The sequence below is a fragment of the Polistes dominula genome, unplaced genomic scaffold, assembly GCF_049000335.1.
Source record: "Polistes dominula isolate Pdom_NZ unplaced genomic scaffold, Pdom_raw_medaka contig_373, whole genome shotgun sequence".
NCBI classification, from domain to species: Eukaryota; Metazoa; Arthropoda; class Insecta; order Hymenoptera; family Vespidae; genus Polistes; species Polistes dominula.
In genome coordinates this window covers 6,463,972-6,488,789 of record NW_028300899.1, presented here as the reverse complement: position 1 = coordinate 6,488,789, position 24,818 = coordinate 6,463,972, and the positions used below count along the sequence as shown (strand labels likewise).

General features: G+C 26.6%; 1 protein-coding gene across 3 annotated transcripts in view; it reads left to right on the top strand.

The window, feature by feature from the left end:
• The first annotated feature begins 169 nt into the window (after positions 1–169).
• Positions 170–24,818, top strand: part of LOC107067677 (protein FAM13A) — a 34,716-nt gene continuing 10,067 nt past the window's right edge. Inside the window, exons 1-6 of one of the 3 annotated variants that reach the window (XM_089178966.1) lie at positions 1,340–2,012; positions 3,411–3,507; positions 4,964–5,986; positions 6,447–6,647; positions 7,262–7,691; positions 8,612–8,855. In XM_089178966.1, coding sequence (XP_089035092.1) covers positions 6,477–6,647; positions 7,262–7,691; positions 8,612–8,855 — 845 coding nt within the window. In that variant the 5' untranslated portion in view covers positions 1,340–2,012; positions 3,411–3,507; positions 4,964–5,986; positions 6,447–6,476. Of the gene's footprint in view, positions 296–1,339; positions 2,013–3,410; positions 3,508–4,963; positions 5,987–6,446; positions 6,648–7,261; positions 7,692–8,611; positions 8,856–24,818 lie in introns of those variants that run through there. The other 2 variants (XM_089178970.1, XM_089178960.1) reach the window with 2 other exon arrangements.

Sequence of the window (24,818 nt, the reverse complement as noted above, 5' to 3'; positions counted from 1 at the left end):
CAAAAATTCTTTATATATACAGATTTTGTTTTTCAAGTTTAATTTTGTATAAATTAAATTTTTATCATTTTGCAAAACAAATAATTAAACCTTTATCAAATAAAATTTGTCTTTAAATTTCGCGGCACTTATTAATTATATTTTGCGTTCACGCGCATGCGCGTGTTTTGTGCGTTCGAAGAAGATTACTACGTATGTATACAGGTAACCTCTATAAAATTACAAATATATAACAGTAAAAAAGATTTCGTATATTGTGTTCAACACTATTTATCTTCTTAATTGATCTGCATAGGTAAATATATCCTAATTTCTTTATTATTTAATTATTTTAATTATTGCTTTCTTTAATTTCTTTTTTTTGTTTTTTTTTTCTAAATGAATCCATTTGGAAATCAAACTTTTCTACAAATTTATTCATCAAAATAAAATCCAGTGGTTACGAAATTGTACGTATAATACTTTCAATTAAATTTTTCCATTTTAAATAATTAAATATTAGCGATTATAATCTTGCTAAGATATTCTTTAGATATTTATCACACCCTTGTTAGCAACAACAACAACAACAAATTATTGGTGCGGTGAATTCGATTTATAAAATGGACAACAGTTGTTTATTTGAGTTGTTCAAAAAAAAAAAAAAGCAAAGAAAATCTCTAATGATAAAAATTCATTTCAAATTAAATATTGCGTTATTTATTTAGATACTGCGCAATATAAGGAAAACGTCAATGTTTGATCTAGTAGTGTTAGTGCATACATAAAAAAGATTTCAAGGGGTGAAGTAGAGGAGGGGAGGGGGATAGGGTAGGGGAATTATTACTTCATTCATGGAACTCGCCGATTCAATGGTATTTCAAGGACGAGTAGGGTGACCCGCTAGTCCCTTCCTGTGGGAAAAGGTTTAAACTTGTTCATACATCCCCTTTATACATTCTTACAAACACACACACAGACACACATGAATAGTGTAGATAGAATATAATAGAACAATGGATGAAAAAATACTATTTTTTTTTTTTAACAATTTCAAGATACAAAAAAAAATTAACCTAAAAAATAAAATACATTTTAATTTTTATTACTTTAATAATATTTTATATATATATTTAATTACAGGTATGCATGTAACGAATCTTCAGCTGTGCCCATCACCTCTCACACACATTCTCATCTTGTTGTTTACATTTTCGTATATAATGAGTATATATATATATATATATATATATATATATATATATATATATATATATATATATATATTTTGACGTACAGAGTTTATATATAATATATATTCTGAATCGTATTAAAGGATTTAACTGCGACGCAAATAGTGGAGACCATTATGTCGTAAAGTTTATTTTCAACGTTCTACCCTTAAAATTATTTTGGCGAATTTACATCGCACTTTATATCACCGGAATATTAAAAAAAAAAAAAAACCATCTCATTAAAAACACCTAGCTATTTTGATTAGTGCGTTTTCACCTGCTGCATTAGAATACTGGGGGATTCCTGTTTGTCTCTGAAACAGTTTCTACGCCTTATTCGTAGAGGGTTTTTCACGTGACCACCATAGCCTTCTATTGATTCCTTCGTAGAAGAGAGTGCATGCGCACCCTCGTCGATTATCACTTTCATCCCTTCTCTCCTCTCTCTCTCTATTCGTTCACATATATTAAACACATATGCATCCTCTGTTACCCCCTTGTCCCTTAGGTTTCCCCCAAATACGAAGAGGGGGTTGGTACATGGTAAGGAGGCGCTGACTTCGGTCAGCAGAACATGCTGCTGCTGCTGGGTGTCCAGTAGAAATCCTCATAGTGGTAGTGGGAGCTTTAAAATGGGAGAAGGGGTTGCAAGAAGAATGGAGGGGAAAACGACGGTGGTTCGTAGTGGAGAAATCCGACAGTGTCACTTCCGTGGTGGTTCTGTACGATACGTTTGATTATTATTTATCCAACGTTCTTGTCTATAACTCGTCATGATTAATTCGTCGCTTTGTTAAGGTACAATTTCATATATATATGATTTTTGCATCCTAATAATAATATTCTTTTTTATTTTCTTTTTGTATTTTTTTTGTTTTTTCTTTAAATCTTCAACATTCACAATCTTCGTTCTTCATCCATCTACGTTTTCACATCTACTTTTCTTCTCTTTTCCTACACGTATATCGATCGTGCTTTTCAACTTGACGTGTACATGATAACCACACAGATGATATCTCGAATTAAAAAAAAATAAAATTAAATAAAAAATGTACGGTTAAAGTAACAAAAGTTCTTAAGGAAAATACTTCTTTATCTAATTATTATTATTATTTTTTTTAAATGCTATTCGTCACAATCAATTGTTAAAATGGTATTGGTTTTGTTCCATTGGCTGTACTCGTTTGAAAAAAATTTTATTTGATTTATTATTTGTACTCTTTTTTTTGCAATTATATCTTTCGTGTTTGCACAGATTAATTTTAAAACAAATATGTCCATTATATTTTGTATTAAATACCATCATCACTGTAAATATCAATTTCATATATTTCTGTACATTCTACGTCTAAAAAACTGTTTATTCCTTGTTCATCGTTATTCCCTTCTACGCGGGAAATTATCGATCGTCCATTCTCTCTTGGTTGCCGGTATACGCGCGATTATGTTTCCACTCGATGCACACCTATAGATCCCTTTCATGATCGTCGTTGTGTTGCATCGGGTCAGCGTTCTCCAATATATATATATATATATATATATATTATCCAATTTTAAACAAACTTTAAAACACTAACGTAGTATTTACCAATCGTAGTACAAAACTAACGTAGTAGTTACTAATCGAACGAAAATAAAATAAAAAAAAAACAGTTAATAAGTATATAAATATATTTATTATTATTATCAACGATTTATTTGTAAACGTAAATTACGCATCTACCCTTCCCCCCACTCCTTCCTTCTAAAACTCCTCCTTAGTTTTCTATCATCATTACACCTATCTACCTACCTATCTACCTACGTTTCATTTAATGCATCAAATAATGTGCGTATTATCGAGTACACACAAAGTACAAAGATAGTACGCACAAAAACGTATTCATGATTTATTTACAAATAAAATGTGTGTGTGCTTCTTTTTTTCTTTTTTATTATTAATTTTATTTTGTACCTGACGTGTCAAACGGTTTCATATTTTTTTTGTATGTTCTAATCAATCGTAACCACGAGGGTGAGAGAGTGGGGGTAATAGTAGTGGTGGTGATGGTGGTGGTTGTTGTTTGTAACCACATTTATGTGGAAAATGAAATATTTTTCTTTTTTTTTTTTTTTTTAGAAATTTTGTCATAGTTGGTTGTTGTTGTTCTGAACAAATTTAAATCAGAACAGATACGTTTCTGCATCCCCTTTCAGAGAAACTTCTCGAACAGCTTTGCAACGTGCGCGCTTGTTGCTAGGTGGCAGCGACGACTATTCCAGAGAGAGAGAGAGAGAGAGAGAGAGAGAGAGGGTTCGTAAGATTCCAAATGTTAACCACCCTCCTACACCCCTCTTTCCTTTCTTTTTAGTCATTTGCTTGTGTTTTCCTTTTTTGAACTTAACTTTTATACAAAACGTTTTATTAGTTTTCATTGTTTTACGAATATAATATATATATTTTATTTTTTTAGTTGCAGCGATTGTTTTTGTTTGTTTATTTGTTATTTTTCTTCCTTTCTTTTTTTTTATAATAATTTTTTTTTATTTATAATTTAATGTAGTTAAAATTTTATACGGTAACCTTGAATCGATCAATCTTTCAATTGACTTCAAATTTTTCCAAGTCAAACGAAGTTATATTTTAGAAAAATTTAATAGAATTAATTTTCATTACATCTTATTTGTTAATAATTATTATCAATTTGATAATTTAAAAAACAAAATAACTTGGAATAAATATACTTGTATATTTTTATTTTTATTTTTGAAACGTACGCATGAGAAAAATATCTTTCTTATGAGATTTGTCTTTTCATTTTAATAAGCACGAGTTGACGCACGTAAAACTCTTATAGGAGAGTAGAAGAGAGGCTAACGATCGAACATTTCCCAAAATAACATTGTATGCAACGCTAAGATCTATTTTTGTGAGTGTTATACACGCAGAAAACACATCACTTTGTTATCTTCGTATTAGTTGCCGTGATTTCCAAATTTAAACAAACTTTCAAACACTAACGTAGTAGTTACCAATCGTAGTACAAAACTAACGTAGTAGTAGTTGTTGTTGCTAATCGACAAACATAAAATGAAAAAAAACGCGGATACACAATTACCATAGTTTAAAAACAACAACAACCATAAAAATAATTAAACATAAAAACGTGAATTGATTTAAAAATTCAACGAGTTGTACAATTAATACGATATCGAATTTAAATTCGAAAAATTCTTATCTTGGATTGAACAATCATTTCCTCCTTCTCCCACTCCTTTTTCTTCCTGCATCGTTAATGAACAAAGTTTAATGAGTTTATAAAATGTACGACTTAGTGTAGATATACTTGGATTATCTTTTAATATTACTAATATTTAAAAATGGAAGATTTTACAAAGATTTAATAAATATTAAACTTATCAAAATTAATATAACTAATCAAAATTAAAGGACGTTTCGTCAAGCAACTATTGAATACACAATTACATAACCTCAGAAATACATAGTTCCTCGAAACACTAAATATAAAAATTAAAAAAATGTACCTTATATTTTATTTTAAGTATTATTTAAAAAAAAAAAATTATTGTATATGTGTGTGAAAATACTAAACCTAACCTTCCCCCACCACTAATAAATAAGAAACAAAGTTAGGTTGAAAAAAAAAATAAATAATAGTTGGTAACATTTATCGTAAGGGTGAATGAATGAATGAAAGGAAGGAAAAACGAATGAATGAATAATAAAATGTCGTATTTTTTTTGTGTAGGGTGGAAGCGTAGTAAAGGTCGAAGAAAAAGGGCCTGGACCATGTCAGGGCGAGGGGCGGAGTGGTGACCTAAAACTCATCCCTCTGCGTCGAGACCCTCGATGCTTACGCTACGGCTGGTGTCGACTCATTTCTTGAAGCAACCATAGGCAGTGCCCTTCGCCTAAGAGAAAGGGCTCTAAATGCGATGTGCCGTGATAGAGACATGAACTCAGAGCTAATCGAGTCATACGAACTCTTGTTAACGAAGTCTTGCTTCTTCTACTCTCGTTGAATGTCGACTTAATAATATATATATATATATATATAATATATAATAATAATAATAATAATAATAATAATAATAATAATAATAATAAAAAAGAAAACGAAACGGAAAAAGAAAAGAAGAAGAAAAAAAAAGAAAATTTTTTTAAAAACTACAAAAAATAAGATCTATATATATATGTATATAATATATATATATATATATCTCTCTAAAAAATAAAACAAAAAAAAATACTAATAAAAATCAAATAAAAACGAAAACCTTCCACAAACCAAAAAGAAAAAAAATATAAATAAATAAATAAATAAATAAATATATATAAAAAGAAAAAGAGAGAAAGAAAGAAAGGAAGAAAAAAAAAATAAAACAATCTTGTTATTTTTCATTTTGTTTCTTATATTCTTTTTAAAAAAATATTAAATAAAAAGAAAATCTCTCTTCTCAATTCTTCTTTAACTCTTTCAAATTGTTCAAACATCGTTCTTGCATCTTATAAATAAATAAATAAATATATATATACATATATATATATATATATATATATGTATGTATATATATATTTATTTAATTTATTTAAAAAATCGAATAAATATATCCAACGACAAAACGGAACGTCTAGTGAATATAATACGACTTAACAGAATTAAAAGAAGACGACTTTCCGACCACCAACCATCATCATCATCATCATCATCATCATCATCATACCGAATTTGGCATATTCCAAGCTGTGGAGAATCGCGAGAGATTGTATTGTAAGATCTTTACTCTCATTGATAGAATATTTTTAACATCCTATACATTTATTAAATATATGTGCACATAATTATGAAAGTGTTCTAATTGTAAAATCCAAATTTAAACAAAATCAGTTTATCAACTATTTCACATCACATTATTTTAAATTAAATTCAATATAACTTTCAAACTATTGTCAAAAATTGTAGAATTGTTTCATAGTGTTTGTTATAATTTAATATTATATAGAATTCATTTAATTTTCAAATGTAATTCTTTAAGTATCTCAAAACAAAAGACTGATTTTAGGTTAGACCACTTTCATAATTATGGGTCCATATATACTGAATTGACAACTAAATAATTGCGGATTTGACCAATCATTTTCCTTGAAAAATCCGCCATTACTTAATTGTTAACCTAATATAAAAAGTAATGATTTATAAAACTTAATTATATTCTTTTTTAATGAATTAGTGCGGCAGTGGGTCGCGGTGTAGAAGTGGGATGAGACGTCCTCAGCAAGAACAACAACATCATCACCATCACCATCATCACCACAACCACAACAATCATCATCATCATAATCATCATCATCATAATCAGCAACAAAACAATCAGCATCAATCTCATTATGGATCGGCAAGTCCAACGCGTTCCCGACAGTCCCATGATAAGGTAAAACCTTTTTTTTTATTTTATTTTATTTTCTATTATTTTTATTGTTTATTTTTTCTCTTTCTCTCTCTCTCTCTCTATTTTATTTTAATTATTGAATTCTACGAAGGAAGTGATTATATTATAGAAAGAAAAGAAAATAAACAACAAATGAGAGATAGAGAGAAGATAGGAACGTGAATTGTGTGTCAAGGTCGCGTAAAAGTTACTATTCTTTTTTTGTAGTAATGGAATTGGATTTACAGTATAGAACCTCCGTTATATAAATTAAGAATAATCTTTTTTAGAAATAAAATTATATTAGTTACGTTAACAGTAAAGAAACAATTAGGATTAATTGGGGGATTGGTTGCTCATATAATGGAGATGTTCTATTAGTGTAAAATGAGTATTGAAATTCACTATTGAAAGCTTCTAAAAAAAGGGAATATAAGTTGAGATGATGGATTGCAAATTTCGAGATGCGCACTGATATCCGATGGGATTTTTGAATGTAGGAACTTTGAAATGTCATATGCGAATAGTGACGTTGCATCCATCGTCGATCGTTGACCGTACGCTCACAGACAAAACTACATCGGACGAGAATTTAACCAAGCTGGTCGGTCTCTCAGGACGAGTCTCGCCTTGCAAGAGTGAAGCGAGTCCTCGCAGGATCATTCCTTGGCCGTGGCAGAGGAGGAGGTGCTGGTGGAAATGGTGGAGGAGGCGGCGGGGCTGGTGGAGCATCAACAAGAATATTCGGTACACGGTTAGACTTGATAGAATCTTATCAAGAAACTGGTGTACCTTACGTGGTTCATCGGCTCTGCAGCTACATCGAAACTCACGGATTCCAAAGTGCTGCGGTGTTTCGTTTATCCGGTGGTAGTCCACGCCTAGCCGAAAGATTGAGGACAGCATTCGAAAGAAAAGGGGATGCAGATTTAGAAGTTGCAGCTTGCCCATCCACAGCAGCCACCCTTCTTCGACAGTACCTGAAAGAATTGCCGCAACCCGTTGTACCGTCCACGTTGGTCGCGAGATTGTTAAATCTTCATAACAGTTAGTTCAAACTAATTCCTGTTAATTGTGAACCAAAAATTCCTTTAAGTTTATTTAATTATAAATTGCATAAGTGGGATTGTTCTTCTTTGTAATATTTATTTTAGAAATATTAATACGCATGAACTTTTGGTTCACCCTAATATCTATTAATCACGTTGTTATTTAACATTTTCATTTATATTCGTATTTGTTAATTACATTTGAACCTAACATAACGATATATATATATTAGGGTGGGTCAAAAAAATGACTTATCATCAAACTTTCATGTGTACTGATTTTTGTCTCTGAATATCTTTTGAACGCTTAATTTAATCGCCAAAACATAAGACAACATTTTTATAGAGCAGTTAATTTCCTACAAAAGTTTGTATTGTGCATTTTTTAATAGTCATTTATTGTCGAGTTATAAAATTCATAAACAAAAATGAAATTTGTCTTAAAATAATCAAACTTAAGTCTTCAATATCATTCAAATGGTGAGGTTTACGGAAAAAATATAGGATACCTTTTTTGTAGAGCATTAAATTTCCTACAAAATTCGTCTAGAACATTTTTCTGTACAATCAATAAATAATGAGGTATGAATTTTATTCTATTGGACTTAAAAAAAAAATAAAAAACTGCGATGCAGAGGATGTTCCTGTTAAAATTAAGAGCTCATATTTGGTGAGAATTGTTTTAAGGTGTCTACCAACCAATTTTTCCGTGGCACTTGAAAAAAAAAAGTCATTTTTTTGACCCACCCTAATATATATATATATATAGTTAACTAATTTGAAAAGTAAATCGTTCAATCAATTTGACTCAACTCCGTTAATCCTAATAATACTTGGTACTCAGATAAACATTTTATATATTTATATTTAATTGATAAATAATGTTAACGTTTTGTGTTTTTTTTTGTTCAACAACAGATGATTATTCAAATAATCACGAATCCTGGATTAAATCGACGAAGGAACTCCTGTCAACCCTCCCGTCCTCTCATTATCACTTACTCGGTTACTTGGCGATTTATTTAAGCAGATACGAAGCAAGACACGGACGTAGTGCAGGTGTATGCGGTGTATTCGCTCCTGTTATTTTACCTCACGTACCACCTGCTACAACACTTTTACGAGATATCCTTGCCGAAGCACACCTACTGTTTCCCGATTGGTAAGTTTCTGCAAATTTATCTTTTATCTATGGAATCTAAGTTTCAAATGGGTTATACAAAGAGGTGTTGTCGATACTTTTATCAAGTTTTTACCTTTTTTTTAGAAAATATTATCTTTACGTAACTTTTCCTCTCTTTATCTTTATCCTATGAAACATAGAAAAGATAATAGAGAACATTGATCTCAACCATTTAAATATACATCACAAATTACTTGAAATTAATTTTACAATAAAACGTTGAAGTATAATCAATTGGTATTAACAATTATAATATTTAGAAAAAGTACACAAATTATTGTGTTACATTTACTTTAAAAATTTAGGTTATCTCACACTTAATAAGAAAAGTAGGTTATGATCATCTAATATATTATATTAATAGAACGTAATACGCAATTTTAACTTTCCATAATTTTATTCAATATTATATCAAACGATTTGCCATGACTATACACAGATGTTAACGTGATCGTTAAATCAAATCAATCCTTGTCCTTGTTAAGAAATCATTTAACATTCGTTCAAGTATATTTGAGGGTATTAACGCGTTTCCTTTTTTTTATTCTCTCTTTACTCGTTTAATATTCGCATGGATGAATTATTATTGTCGTTTGGTCCATTGGCGCGTGACTTCTTCGATTTTTGCTTCTTACGTGACCGCCATATTGATTAGTTTTAAAGGTACAAGTATAAATCAATACTCGTGTCGGTCTTAAGGATTCTTTCATTATTATTATTATTATTATTATATATTAATAATAATATATTGAAGTGTAAACTTCTTTAGAATCAGGGTGATTTGAAAATCGTGAAACGGAAGAACGTGAAATCGATGAAACAAAAATAATTAATAAAATTCAATATATAATTTAATTCTATATATTTAATTTTATATATATAATTTCTATATAATTCTTTATATATTTAATTCTATATATTAATTAAATAATTAATAAAATTCTATATATAAAAATTCAGTGTCACAATATGTTTGTCCACTAATAATTCCGAAACTACTCAACTTATCTTAATGAAATTTATTTTACTTCACGTGATTTTTTCCAACTTAGCACATAGCACAATTTTTATCGTGATTTTTTTTTTATTATTATTTTTTATTACTAATTTAAAGATTTTTATTTAGGGGTTATCTAGGTTCTGTAAAATTCTTTCAATAGATGGCGCTGTATTACAATTCAATTGTTTCGATATATTCACGTCTCGAAGTTTGGTTTTCTTTGAAGGTTTAACTTCTACCGTGTGTGATCTGCACACATCTGTTTTTTTAATATTTAATTCTTATATATTTCATTAAAATCTGATTAATATATTAATGTTAATCTCATACGATAAATAATAAATTATACGATTGAAGACAAGTATTTGTGTCAAAGTTATTGCAAAAAGAAAAAAAACCATAATGAATCGTCTTACATCTGTTATAATATAATTGCAACCGGTCAAATCATTTTGACCATGAATTCATGGTCACTGTCTTATAATAAATTTTTACCCGTGACTCCGTGGCCTTCGGTAAATACTTTGAAAAATAAGACAAAAAAATAAAAAAAATGGAAGAAAATGAAATAATTTAAAAAATAAAAAGAGAAAAAAAACTAACCAACCACAACGTAATTACATTTTCAATGACATCATTTCTTTCCATCAAGATATTACATTGCTTGTTATAAATATTACAGAAAATTTTTCCACACGATTATCTTTGTAATTTTCTAGAACAAGAACAAAATTGACAAAAAAAAAGTAGTTCGAACTATATCTTTGCTACACACACACATATACAGGGTGTCTCATATAACTGTATTCATGATTTTTCAAGTACTTGCAATAACTTAACAAAAAAAAAACTACTTTAAGCAAAAGTTGATCTATTTTTTGATTGACTATACAGTATAATAAAAATAAAAGTTTAAACAAAATATTTTTTTCTAATATTTTTTAAGGTTATCTTTTTAATTTTTTAAATAGTACCCCATATTTTTGACTTTACAGTATTATACTCCATATTTAATACAAATTTAATAAAATAAATCTCAAAACACACACACACACACAATACTTGAAACAAAAGTTGACATGTTTTTTGATTGACTATACATTGCCAATAAAAATAAAAGTTTAAATAAAATTTTTTAAGGTTATCTTTTTAATTTTTTAAATGGTACCCCATATTTTAAACTTTACAGTATTATAACCTGTATTTGAAGTGGTGTACCATAACCTTTGGAATGAGATACCTTGTATATATATATATATATATATATATATATATATATGTATGTATATTCGTGACGTCATTTTCACTCGTGTATCTTATAAGAATTCCTTTCTTAACATCCTTCCTTTTTTACTTTCTTTCTTCCATTTCCTATTCGTTGAATCGATCGAAAAATAATAATAGCATTCGCGATTATGCTGTTGTGTCGGTTTCATCGACCTCATACGAATGAGAAACATGATTATCCAAAGGCTACGTGCCAATGATTAAAAAGGTGACACATAGACACTTCAAAGTATTATCGATTATCTTTTTTAAATTAAACACCGTATTATTATTACCAATACAATTCCTATTGTTTTATAAAATTAACGATAAAACCTATCTTATATATTATCCTTTAATAATAAATAATAATAATAAATTCCAATATTTAATATTTATTTTAATTTAATAACTAATTATAATATTAAAACATTAATTACGTAACTATTGTTATCTAAATATAATAAAATAATAATTAATTGTAATCTATAATATAATAATAAGTAATATAATCTTAATATATATAAATTACGTGTCACGTTGTTTGTCCGCAATGGACTCCTAAATTACTGAACCTATTTTAATAAAATTTTGCACACTGTGTGCAGTTTCATCCAACTTGAAAGATAGGATAGTTTATATCTCAATTTATAATCGCAATATTATTTTATTGCGAATTATTTGTTTATTAACAAAGAGTCATTATTAAAAAAGAGTTATTATCTCTGTTAGTTCGATAAGATTCTAACAAATGGCGGTATAAGGTAATTCGTTTAGGAACCCTATAGGAGGGACGCGCCATACACATTGCTGGGGAACAGGAACTCGTGTAGTCACGTGATTGCGCGCGAATGATTCTAACATTTTAGTCTGTAAACAAACGATAAGTTATAGGTTAGGTTTTTACATTTATACTTGTAATTATTAAATGAGTAAATTAAACTTATACTTATAGAAAACTACTAAAAAAAACAAAACAATTAAATATAAATATCACAATAAAAACTATAAGTATTCCAAACTTAAACTGACCACAGCCATTAATACATACTAAAGATAAACATGGCTGCGCGATGCAACGGAAGCTGTCCCCCCAAATTTTCAGCCTAGCAATGTGTATGGCGCGTCCCTCCTATAGGGTCCCTAATTCGTTGACTTAAAGACGTGTGCATCGGACTGATTATGAACTACAGTTACGCGTGGCGGGGCACCTCTAGTATATATATATATAAAGTATAATAAAATAATAAATAATTGTTATCTAAAAATAATAATTTGAATTGTTTATGAAATACAAAATTATTAATATTATTATTATTATTAAATGTATAAATTAACATATTGGGATCTCTAGCACTTGAATACGCTATCTGGTGGCTAAATTCAAAATTAGAGTAAATAGGGCGAATTGCTACGCCACGCCTCTGCCAGAGATCCTAATATATTCTCATTTATTTAATGTTTTATTTATATACTAACTACTATATATGTATTTATGAAAGAATTTTAGTCACGAATGCAATCGTGATCAAAGCATGATAGAAATATATGTATTACGTTAGTTTATGCACGTGTTAAAATACCTTTAATGTTAGCCAAAAATTTCATGCCAATTATTACGTTAGAATTACGTATTATACACACACTTTCATAGAAAGAAAATAGAATTGTTTTAATATATTCTTAATTAAATGTTACTCAAATGCATTCCATATAAAGTAAATATAGTTCTTCCGATCGATTAGTATACTCATTTGTTAAAAACTTATTTGATCGATACCGCGTTGTATGATTTTTTTTTTTAAGTGAAAACTTCTTTAGAATCAGGGTGATTTGAAAATCGTGAAACGGAAGAACGTGAAACCGATGAAACAAAAATAATTAATAAAATTCAATATATAATTTAATTCTATATATTTAATTTTATATATAATTTCCATATAATTCTCTATATATTTAACTCTAAATATGAATTAAATAATTAATAAAATTCTATATATAAAAATTCAGTGTAACAATATGTTTGTCCACTAATAATTCCGAAACTACTCAACTTATCTTAATGAAATTTATTTTATTTCACGTGACTTTTTCCAACTTAGCACATAGCACAATTTTTATCGCGATTTTTTTTTTAGTATTATTTTTTATTACTAATTTAAAGATTTTTATTTAGGGGTTATCTAGGTTCTGTAAAATTCTTTCAATAGATGGCGCTGTATTACAATTTAATTGTTTCGATATTTTCCTTTTATTTTCTTTATGCACGTAATCTATTTTATTATATTATTATTTTAATCAAAGTGTTGCATTTATTTAATATAATTTAAAACGTTTCTTTCTTATTTTTTTATTAATGTAACTTTATATTAATAAAGTTGATTAATGAAATTAATATTAATATAATTAAATTTAATATATTAAATTAATATTAATTATATAATAAAATATAAAATAATAATAAATGAATATAAATATTAATAAATATTATTATTATGAATAATAATAATAATAAAATTACGTAATAATTTGAAATAAATCTTAAAATCTAATTTGAAATAAACTAGTAAAATCTTGTCTCCAGTTTCAATGACGTATCCAAATCGTCATATGCATCTTTGTCCAAACAAATGCATGACGTAATTATACGTCGAATGTATCCAAAAAACTAATGAAAAGAAACTATTCTTACCAACATTTGAGATTAGTTTTAACGATAGTGATTGAAAATATCCAAGATTAAAATAGAAATGTTTAGATTCTTGTTAAATCGATTACATTGACACATTACAGAAAAGGAGAACACATAAATACTTATACACATTCATACACACATACATACACACACATTATGTCGTATCATGCATAATACAATTGATCGAAATTATTGAAATATTTCTAACAATTGATATTTGATCGTTTGATATTTTTTTTTCAATGTCATGAACGATTTTTTTATTATTACAAGAGATTGAAATAATCATTATTATTTAATTGGTATTCGTAATCATAATATTCATAATGTATTCAAAGTATATTACTCATCGTCTAGAGAGGATGAGACAGAGAAAGAAAAGAAAAAAAAAAGAAAAAGGAGACATAAAATAAGAATTAATAATATAACTCGTTGCAACGTTAATGCACTTGTGCCAAGGTCTGGGAAACCTTTAAATTTAGAGAAAGGTCGATTATATCTAGGGAAACTCTTACATATGTGCACACATATATATATTTATGTATCTATATATGTTAGAAGTGAAGATTAGTAAGCTTTAAATGCGATTAGTTAACTAATTTAGTATTTCGTTCAATTTCAAATCTTATTATATTGTAAATGATTGAAAATCGTATTTTAATACGTTTTATAATTAAATATATTATGATATTTAAATATTATTTTATTAAATATAATAATATTAATATATATTGTAATAATTTTAATATTATATAATATATTATATATTATGTAATTAATTAATATATAATATATAATATTGTAATTTTAATATTATAATATTAATTTTACAATAATTTTTTATTTTATAGTAATAACATTTTATTTTTAATTTAATTTATTTTTAAATTTTAATATTTTATTTTTATTTTTATTTTAATTTTTTTTTTTAATTTTATTTAATGGTAATAAAAAAAATAACCATTCAATATATAATAATAAGTTATAAATAAATATTATTATATATTAATTTATAATTAAATAAATTAATAATTAATAACTATAATAATTTATAATTAATTTATAATTAAATAATATTATTAGGTTATTAAACTATGAAATGTCTGATTACTTGGATTATTTTCATCTCGAAATCAGACTTATTTCATGTTTAATGACCTAATATATTAAATATTATTATAATATTTAATGGTAATATGTATATTTTATACTCTTAAAATAAATTAAATAAATAAACATTTATTGAATTTATCTTAAATAATAAACAAAATTTTCTTTCTAGTAATATAAAAATAAGAAGATTGATGGAAAGATAGAGTCCTTGACTTTTAAACCTTCCTTTGAGGTTATATTTTTGGAAAAGTAGTGAGAAATACAAGCAAAGACGGAAAGGAACCACGGCAAAAGTAGTAACGTTATAACGTTAAGATATTTTTAAGAAAATTATTTTGAATTTGACGTGAGAATAAGAGAGAGAGAGAGAGAAAGAGAGAAAGAGTAACTGCGCAATTTCTTGCGAACTTTTAGAAAGGGGTGGGGGGAAAGGAAGGGAAGGGTTTAGATGGGGTTGAGAGAAACGGTGAGAATATTTCGTAGGCCGTTAATACAAATTTGGCTAAAGACCAGGAATTCATTTTTTTCTTCTTCTTCTTCTTCTTTTTCTTCTTCAAACCTAACCTCCTTGAAATACATCATTTTAATTTAAAATCTAATTTATATACGACTTTTTATATTTTTTTTAATATTATCAATTTTATTTGCATATATTTATCAATATATTAATAAATATCCTGATTTGAAAAGTATCTCTCTCTTGTTTTATTTTTTTTTTTATTTCATACGATGATTTTTTGTTGATGTATCAACTTTGACCCATTTGATTTAATCTAACGATCATTTTTTTTTAAGTAAAAATCTCTTTAGAATCAGGGTGATTTGAAAATCGTGAAACGGAAGAACGTGAAATGGAAGAACGTGAAACCGATGAAACAAAAATAATTAATAAAATTCTATATATAAAAATTCAGTGTTACAATAAGTTTGTCTACTAATAATTCCGAAACTATTTAACTTATCTTAATGTTTATTTTATTTCACGTGATTTTTTCCAACTTAGCACATAGCATAATTTTTATCGCGATTTTTTTTTAATTATTTTTTATTACTAATTTAAAGATTTTTATTTAGAGGTTATCTAGGTTCTGTAAAATTCTTTCAATAGATGGCGCTGTATTACAATTCAATTGTTTCGATATATTTACGTCTCGAAGTTTGGTTTTCTTTGAAGGTTTCACTTCTACCGTGTGTGATCTGTACACATCTGTTTTTTTTTTATTATGCAACATTGTATCTTGTTTTATAACGATTACGTTATAAGGTGTTAAATATTGTAACATTTGCTGATTACACAAATTGTGAACAAAAGCTTTTTACTAAACAATATTATATTATTTAACAAATAAATCTTTCATAGAACAAAAAAAATATAAATTTACATGTTATCATTGAATGTTTGCTATTGGTATTAAAAATTATAAATGAAAAACTAATCGTTATCTTCAATCGATAAGATTTTTCATTAAAGAAGAGAGGGAGGAAAAGAGGGTTGATTGGTTGGTTGGTTATTATATCTTCTCATAACAGAGGTTACACGTGCATGAATCATAATAGGGAGAAGAGAACACATGCTTTGCTCATGGCGACCTTGAATAAATCCATTCGGTTAAATATTTTCACCCCGATCATTCTCCCCTTCGAAGAATATAACTAAATTATAACTTAATGAAATAACTGTTTTATTTTCTTTTATTAGATATATATCATCCTATATTCCTATTTGGGGAAAATTTTTTGAATGAATTTTAACATATCGTAAAAAAATTAAAGAAGAAAGATCAGACGATCAAAAGATACTTTGATTTGCTCTTAAATAAAAAAAAAATAAATAAATACAATCACTCATTTGACTACTTAACAATTTTCCTATGAAAAGTTTTAAAAATAACCTTATTTTATTCCTAGAATTGACCATTTTCTCTTTTCTTTAAAAGAAAATAAAAAAGATAACCAAAATGGAAAAGAAAGAAGATTAATGTGTCCATTTAAATATTGTGTCTCCTACCATCAACCTTCACCCCTTCCACCTTTCAGATTTTTAGGAAATTTTAGGTTAGTTCCTTGTTAAAAAGAAAAGAAAAAAAAACAGGTAGAAATGGCCTTTCTTATTTTTTTCCTACCTTTCTTTCCTTTTTCTTTAATAAATCTTTGAGATCTTTCTTTTTCATTTATGTTAAAGTTTGAATCATTTCTAAAGTGAGAATGAATCATTGCGTAGGCCAAAAGCCATGAGTGTGTGTGTGTGTATCATTTTGTTTACTGGGCGTCTTCCCCCAGTTGCTATAAAGGCACTCAGTGGAACCAGAAATGACGTAATTCTTTCTAATAGGCTTTGCTGATCTTTAACAGACCTAAGTCCACCAATACTAAGATAAAAACACATAGACATACAAACATGGACGATTGAGGACTACGTTAGTTTTGCACGTTCCTCTTTATTATTATTATTTGTACTTCAACGTGTTAGTTATATTCACTTCATTATATATATATATATATATGTATATATGTGTATGTGTATTAAGTTAGTGTTAGTAAGAAGCATCCCATTTGGAAAAAGCCGGTTTGAGTTAGACGCGTGTCTTCTGAGAACAAAAATAGGTTCTTCTTTCTCTCTCTCTCTTTCCAATAGTTTGTTACCTGGACCCATAAATTTGATTATTTCCTAGTGGAAAGTACCCACGAATATTCCAAGGTATTTTTTTGTTTTTTAGTTTTAAATATATATATGTGTATGTTTTTTTTTCTTTTCTTTTTTTAAATTTGACTGTGCCCCTTCACTTTCCTCTCTCTCTTTCTCTTTCTCTAACTTTGTATAAATATACATTTTGGCTCGTGATTATATTGGTTTAGTCAATATTATTTATAATAGAAATAGAATTGCGTCAGAATTCTAATATTAATATGGAAATAAGTGATTGTTTATATATTTTTGATTATATCGAATGAACCCTAGAGATGATCAACTGATCAAAATATCAAAGAACACTGGTCCAATAATAGAACAGGGGACAAAAATAATTTTTTATTATTTTTATATAAAACATATATATTATATTACAATATTCTAATTAAAATATCAAACCGAAAAAATACCCAACCATCTAACACAACCATATATATAATATTATATATTATAAATAATATATTATAATTATTATTATTATTAATTAGCATTAGGAATTTAAAAGTTTATTGTCACAAATACCAAATAAAAATAAATAAAAATAAAAAATAGATACAATCACTCATTTGACTTATTTAATAATTTTCCTATGAAAAGTTTTAAAAATACCCTCGTTATTAATATAAATAATTGATTTATATAATTATAAAAAAAATTTATATAAATTATTTTGTTTTATATAAAAAACATTGTAGAAATTTTAACGTCCAATTAATATATTTTTTTTTTCATAGAGTAATCGAATATTAAATTTTATAGGTTATACTCGTGACAGTCATACTAATTCAGTTGGTTATAATATTAATGTGCCAGACGAGATAGAATAACTCGTTTTTAAATCGATTCGTATTACACTGTACGGTGTCAATTATCTTTGTAATAGAGTAACGTTTACTATAGGATTGTAATTTGACTCACATTTATACATTTGTTTTGTCAGTATTAGTTAGAAGAATGACATTTTTTTCTTTTCTTTTTCTTTTTCATTCCATTAGATAAGACGTGACAAATATTTTCAATTGGAAATTATTCGTTATAATAATTCTGAGCATATTCAAACGTCATTTACGATTTAAAAATGAATAAAACGTTGAAATGTGTGTATGGTTGAAGACAACCGAAAATAGAGACGATTGACGTCAAACCATTTTGCCAAATGGATACGAACGAGACATGAACATATATACGAATTTTTAAACGCTTTTCCGATGATGACTTACATCATCTATGTATGCGTATACATATATATGTGTATAAATATTTATAAATGTTAATAAGGTATCCTCAAGAATCTAAAATTGTATTCGTTAGATAATTTTACTATTATTTCATCACACACAAATATCTAACATATATACATAATATATACATTAGGGTGGGTCAAAAAAATGAATTATTTTTTTTTTCAAGTGCCACGTAAAAATGGGTTCCTAGACACCTTAAAAGAATTCTCACCCAATATGAGCTCTTAATTTTAATAGGAAGATCCTGCGCATCGCAGTTTTTTATTTTTTTTTCAGTCCAATAGATTAAAATTCATACCTCATTATTTATTGATTGTACAGAAAAATGTTCGAGACGAATTTTGTAGGAAATTTAATGTTCTACAAAAAAGGTATCTTATACTTTTTCCGTAAACCTCACCATTTCAATGATATTGAAGATTTAAATTTGATGATTTTTTGACAAATCTCATTTTTGCTTATGAATTTTATAACTCGATAATAAATGACTATCAAAAAGTGTACAATACAAATTTTTGTAGGAAATGAACTGCTCTATAAAAATGGCGTCTTATGTTTTGGCGATTAAATTAAGCGTTCAAAAGATATTCATCATCAAACTTTCATGCGTACTGATTTTTGTCTCTGAATATCTTTTGAACGTTTAATTTAATCGTTAAAACATAAGACAACATTTTTATAGAGCAGTTAATTTCCTTCAAAAATTTGCATTGCGTATCTTATAATAGTCATTTATTGTCGAGTTATAATAAAATTCATAAACATAAATGAGAATTGTCAAAAAATCATCAAATTTAAATCTTCAATATCATTGAAATGGTGAGGTTTACGGAAAAAGTATAAGATACCTTTTTTGTAGAACATTAAATTTCCTACAAAATTCGTCTCGAACATTTTTCTGTACAATCAATAAATAATGAGGTATGAATTTTAATCTATTGGACTGAAAAAAAATAAAAAACTGCAATGCGGAGAATCTTCCTATTAAAATTAAGAGCTCTTATTGGGTGAGAATTCTTTTAAGGTGTCTAGGAACTCATTTTTGCGTGGCACTTTAAAAAAAGAGTCATTTTTTTACCCATCCTAATATACATATATATATATAAAATATAGTACATATATAATATAAATAAAATATAATATATATATAATATATATATATGTATATAAAATTATATTTTATTTTCTAACACAATCATATTTCACTAAAATTATCAAAACAAAATAAATTATTTTAATGACAACTTTAATAACCTCAAAATCGCCAGAAATTTTCCTTTTTTGTCACGTAAAAAATATATAAAAAAAATATAAAAAAACAATTTAAAAAAATATTAAAAATATTTTAATTCAATAATTATTTTCTCAATTGTTTCAAAATAATGCGAATAATGACAACATAAAACGAATTAATAAACCGATTACGATCATCGATTATTCATTTTGTTTTTTTTTTCTTCATCATACTCGGAAGTAACCTGATATCGATTTAACGAACCTTCGAGAATATTTTAAAAGCTGTTTTGTATATCTTTTAACTTGACGTTGACGAAATAATAAGAAAAGTTATTTTTTTAATGAGAAAAAAATGTGTGTGATTATCGATTGCATACTATTGCATACTGCACACACATATATCTTGATAGGAACGTAATCACTTATAATACACATATACATATATGTTTCCTATGGAACGTGTAGCATTCTTTCGGTAGTGAAGTTCGTGACGGGGTATATAAAAGAGCAAAACTTCGAACCGGTTTCATAGTGTTGTGTTTCTCTACTACACGAGTATAAGAGAGAAGGAAGTGGGGGGATAGGAAAGTACGCATGCGCGGACTCTGTCAACTGATACACAAAACAAGTATTAAAATGTTTTTTCTTTTTCTTATCCATATGTATATCCTACAACCCCCTTTCCTTTAGCTAAGAAGTAGCGCCAAGGTCACTGAAATTCGTTTTGCTCAAAAAGTCGGTCGCATATATATATATATATATATATATATATATTTTATATGTGACGAATACAATTGGTTTGCAAGGTAGAACGAGTTTTGTCAAGCACACATATTTCTATATATATATATACATGTATATATGTAGACAAGTTCCTTTCGGAAAGTTTTGATTCAACAGCGATAAATAATAATTATAATAATTAATGCACATTTAATGATGAATTTTTTATTCAAATTACTTCTATATTATACCAAACGTATTTTAACCTAAGAATGATAAATAAAAAAAAAATAATTTAAAATTAAAATAAGCAAAAAAAAATAATTTCTATATTATACCAAACGAATTCTAACTTAAAAATAATACAAAATTAAAATGAACAAAATAAAAAATAATCAAACACTTGTTCGCGCAAAAAAAAGAGATACACACACAACGTTGGAATTATAATTTTAAATTAGAAGAAAACCGATCCTATTTGATCCCGTTGTGGAATAAACAAAGTAAAGTAAAGAAAAGGAAAGAAAAGAAAAGAATAATAAAAAAAAAAAAATTGAAACACATTGTGCACACGATCGATGCACGCGATCAGATGCACTTGGAAGAAATGCAACCTCTCTCTCTCTCCCTCTCATTCTTTCCTTTTTTTGTATTTAACTCAATAAACGTGTTTTAATGATATTCATTGGAAAAAAAATAAAAATAAAATAAAATAAAATAAAATAAAACAATAAATAGAGAAGACAACAGAATACACAAACAACCAATCAAATTAACTCAAACATTTGAAAAAAAAACTTTGTACGTGTTTATAAAAATTCTTTCATAGTTAAGTAACAAAATAAAACATAACTTGATCAACGTAGTAGTAGTTAGTAGTAGACCCTTTTTCATGGCGTTTACATTTTTGACGGGAGTTCGCGGTCCCGTGACGTTGTTTGCAAAAAAAAAAAAGAGAGAGATAGAAAGAAGGATGGTAAAAAAGAGAGGAAGAGGGAGAAAGAGAGAGAGAGAGAAAGAGAGAGAAACGAAAAGAGAAAGGATACAACACAACACTTATGTGCAGAATGAATACGACGTTCCTCTATCACGTGCAGCCAGTTCTTACACGCGCGTGATTACTACATATACATGTAAAATAAAAAAAAATATATATATAGAAATATATATGAACATGCACACGCACACATACATATATAAAACGTTTAAGTATCGGAGAGTCTCGCAAGCGCGAACGGATATGAGACCGGAGCCGACCGGCAACCGGTGCAGTACGTTTTATGCCTTTCTGACGAGAGTTTTAGTACTACGTATCTCATCAAAAAGTTTAATATTAATAACAAAATAATATAAATTTAATAATAATAATAATTATTATAATTATTTGATTAAGATTAATTAAGAAACATTTTTGATGTCCTGTGTTGCAAAGTGTGAGTGAGTTAATGCGAGTAAAGTGAGTGAGTGTGTGAGATACATGTACACACGAGATAAGGAATTTTTTTTCTATTAGACAATTAGTGAACAATTTTGTTAGATAATTATCGAACAAAGTATAATTGTGTTTAATTATTTTTGCTTACGACTATATTTCTTATATATATATATACATATATGTATTGGTTTTCTATTTGTGTTGCTTTTAACGATTTTTAAAAAGAAGTTCGTGTCAAAATTGTCGTCGTCATCGTTTCCTTTTAAGTAAACATACACACACACACACATTAAAACACACTGATATATTATATACAAAGTGATAGTTTTTAATTATTTTGCTATATTTTTGTTTGTTTGAAAAATAACAGTTTGTTATAATATAAATCAGTGTTAATATCGTCGATTATAAATGTTTCATCGAATTACCGTGATACTCGTCGTCATCTTCAAGCCGGTATTACTCCGCCATTGGAAAAGAAAGTTGGTCTTCGTGATTACATGAATGTGTTGTTAGCTGCTGCTAACGGAAGCAAGGAATTATTCGCGTACAGTGAGTTGCATATTTTCCAATACAAATACTCATTGAATATTATGATTAATAATAATAATAATAATAATAATAATAATAATAATAATAATAATAATGATGATTATAATGATTATTATGACGATGACGATTAGATCGGAAATCAAAACCGGCTTCTAATGAAAATCATTATTTATTTATTTTAATTTATTATCTTTTATTTTATTTCTTTTTTCTAAAAAAAAATATATAAAACTTCAATGTTATAATAATAATAATAATAATAATAATAATAATAGTATTAAAATATTAATTAAATATTAAATTTTATATTTTTAAGAAATTTTTATTATAATAATAGAAGACAAATAGTTTCCCGTATTTTTCTATTTAACTTTTGTTTTATAATTTTATTATCTAAACTAAAAAAAATATATAAAACTTCAATGTTATAATAATAATAATAATAATAGTATTAAAATATTAATTAAATATTAAATTTTATATTTTTAAGAAATTTTTATTATAATAATATTATATTATTATTATTTATTTTAATAATAATATAATTAATTTTAGTTAAATAATTTAATTTTAATAATAATATTATATAATTTATTATAATAAATATTTAATAAATATAATATAAATATAATAAATAAAAATGTTAATAAAATTTTATAATATTTATATAAATAATAAATTAAGTAATGTTAAAGTATTATAATAATAATATTACAGTATCGTTATTACTTTCGGAAATTTTCATGGTTAGATTGGATTAGGAATCCTTCCAAGAAACGAAAAAAAATCTTGAAAAATGATCTTTTTTTGAGTGACCCTTTTTCTCAAAATTCTCCTCCTATTTTTCAGCTAATATATTTTTTTTTTTACACAGAAGTCAATAAAATCTTTAATAGAAAAGAAAAAGGTTGAGAAACATATGTATATAACACTTATGTGTGATTTTTGATATTATTATTATTATTATTATTAAAAAGAGAATGATTATTTTTTTTTATCTGAATTAGGAAAGTTTGTTTAGAATATCGTTGGAATTCGATGGAAAGTTTTTACGAACTAAAAGAACCAAACGAGCTAAACCAACTTGATGATGAGTTTTCTCTCTGTGAATTATGCTTTAATGATTATTCTCTACTTCGTTCATTTACTATTGCAGTTTAATGTCTTTTTTTTATACTTTTATTTTTTTTTCCTTCTTCTTTTTTAATCTCGATCTTCTTCCTCCTACTTCTTCTAACCACAACTCGATTAGTTATTTTTATTTTTTTAACAAAACATTTAGAATAAAAATGCAATAATTAATGAGAAATATTTTTTTTCTTTTTTTACATTTTCTATAATTTTAAAAGAAGAATATATTTCAATAAAAAATATTTAAAAAAGAAAATAATATATATTTTATAAAAAAAAATACATTGTTTGTCAACGTATCAAATTTGTTGCTGACGCACGCAGTAAAACATAAAAGTTTGCATTTTTCTCGTCCTTAGATAATTAATAAATTCGTAAGATAAGTTCCACTTCTTCAAAGTGTCCGATACAATTAATAAAAATTTATTTTTTATATATTTCCTTTTTTTATTTTAAACAAGATTCTAATTTAATTAGATTAATCAAAATTTGTCTTCGTTCGAATTATTTCGCAAATAAATTGCATTGGTTTCATCGTACAAATGATTTTCATTTTAATAAATATTATTTAATATTATCATCGTATCGTATTATTAATATCATCATTATTATTATTAATAATCAATATTATAAAAGTAACACATACATATATATATGGTAAAACATATCGTAGCGGTAGGGAGGGGGTAGAATACAAGATGGTAGCACATCATAAACTCGTTCTCGTTTATCAGGATTAATTGAATTATCACAGTTGCCTGGTCCCACCGACATGTTAGATCAATGAGCGTGATAGATTCATCGATTCCTTCGTGAATAAATTTTGCGCTTAACGAATTCCGCTTTTCATCTTTAATC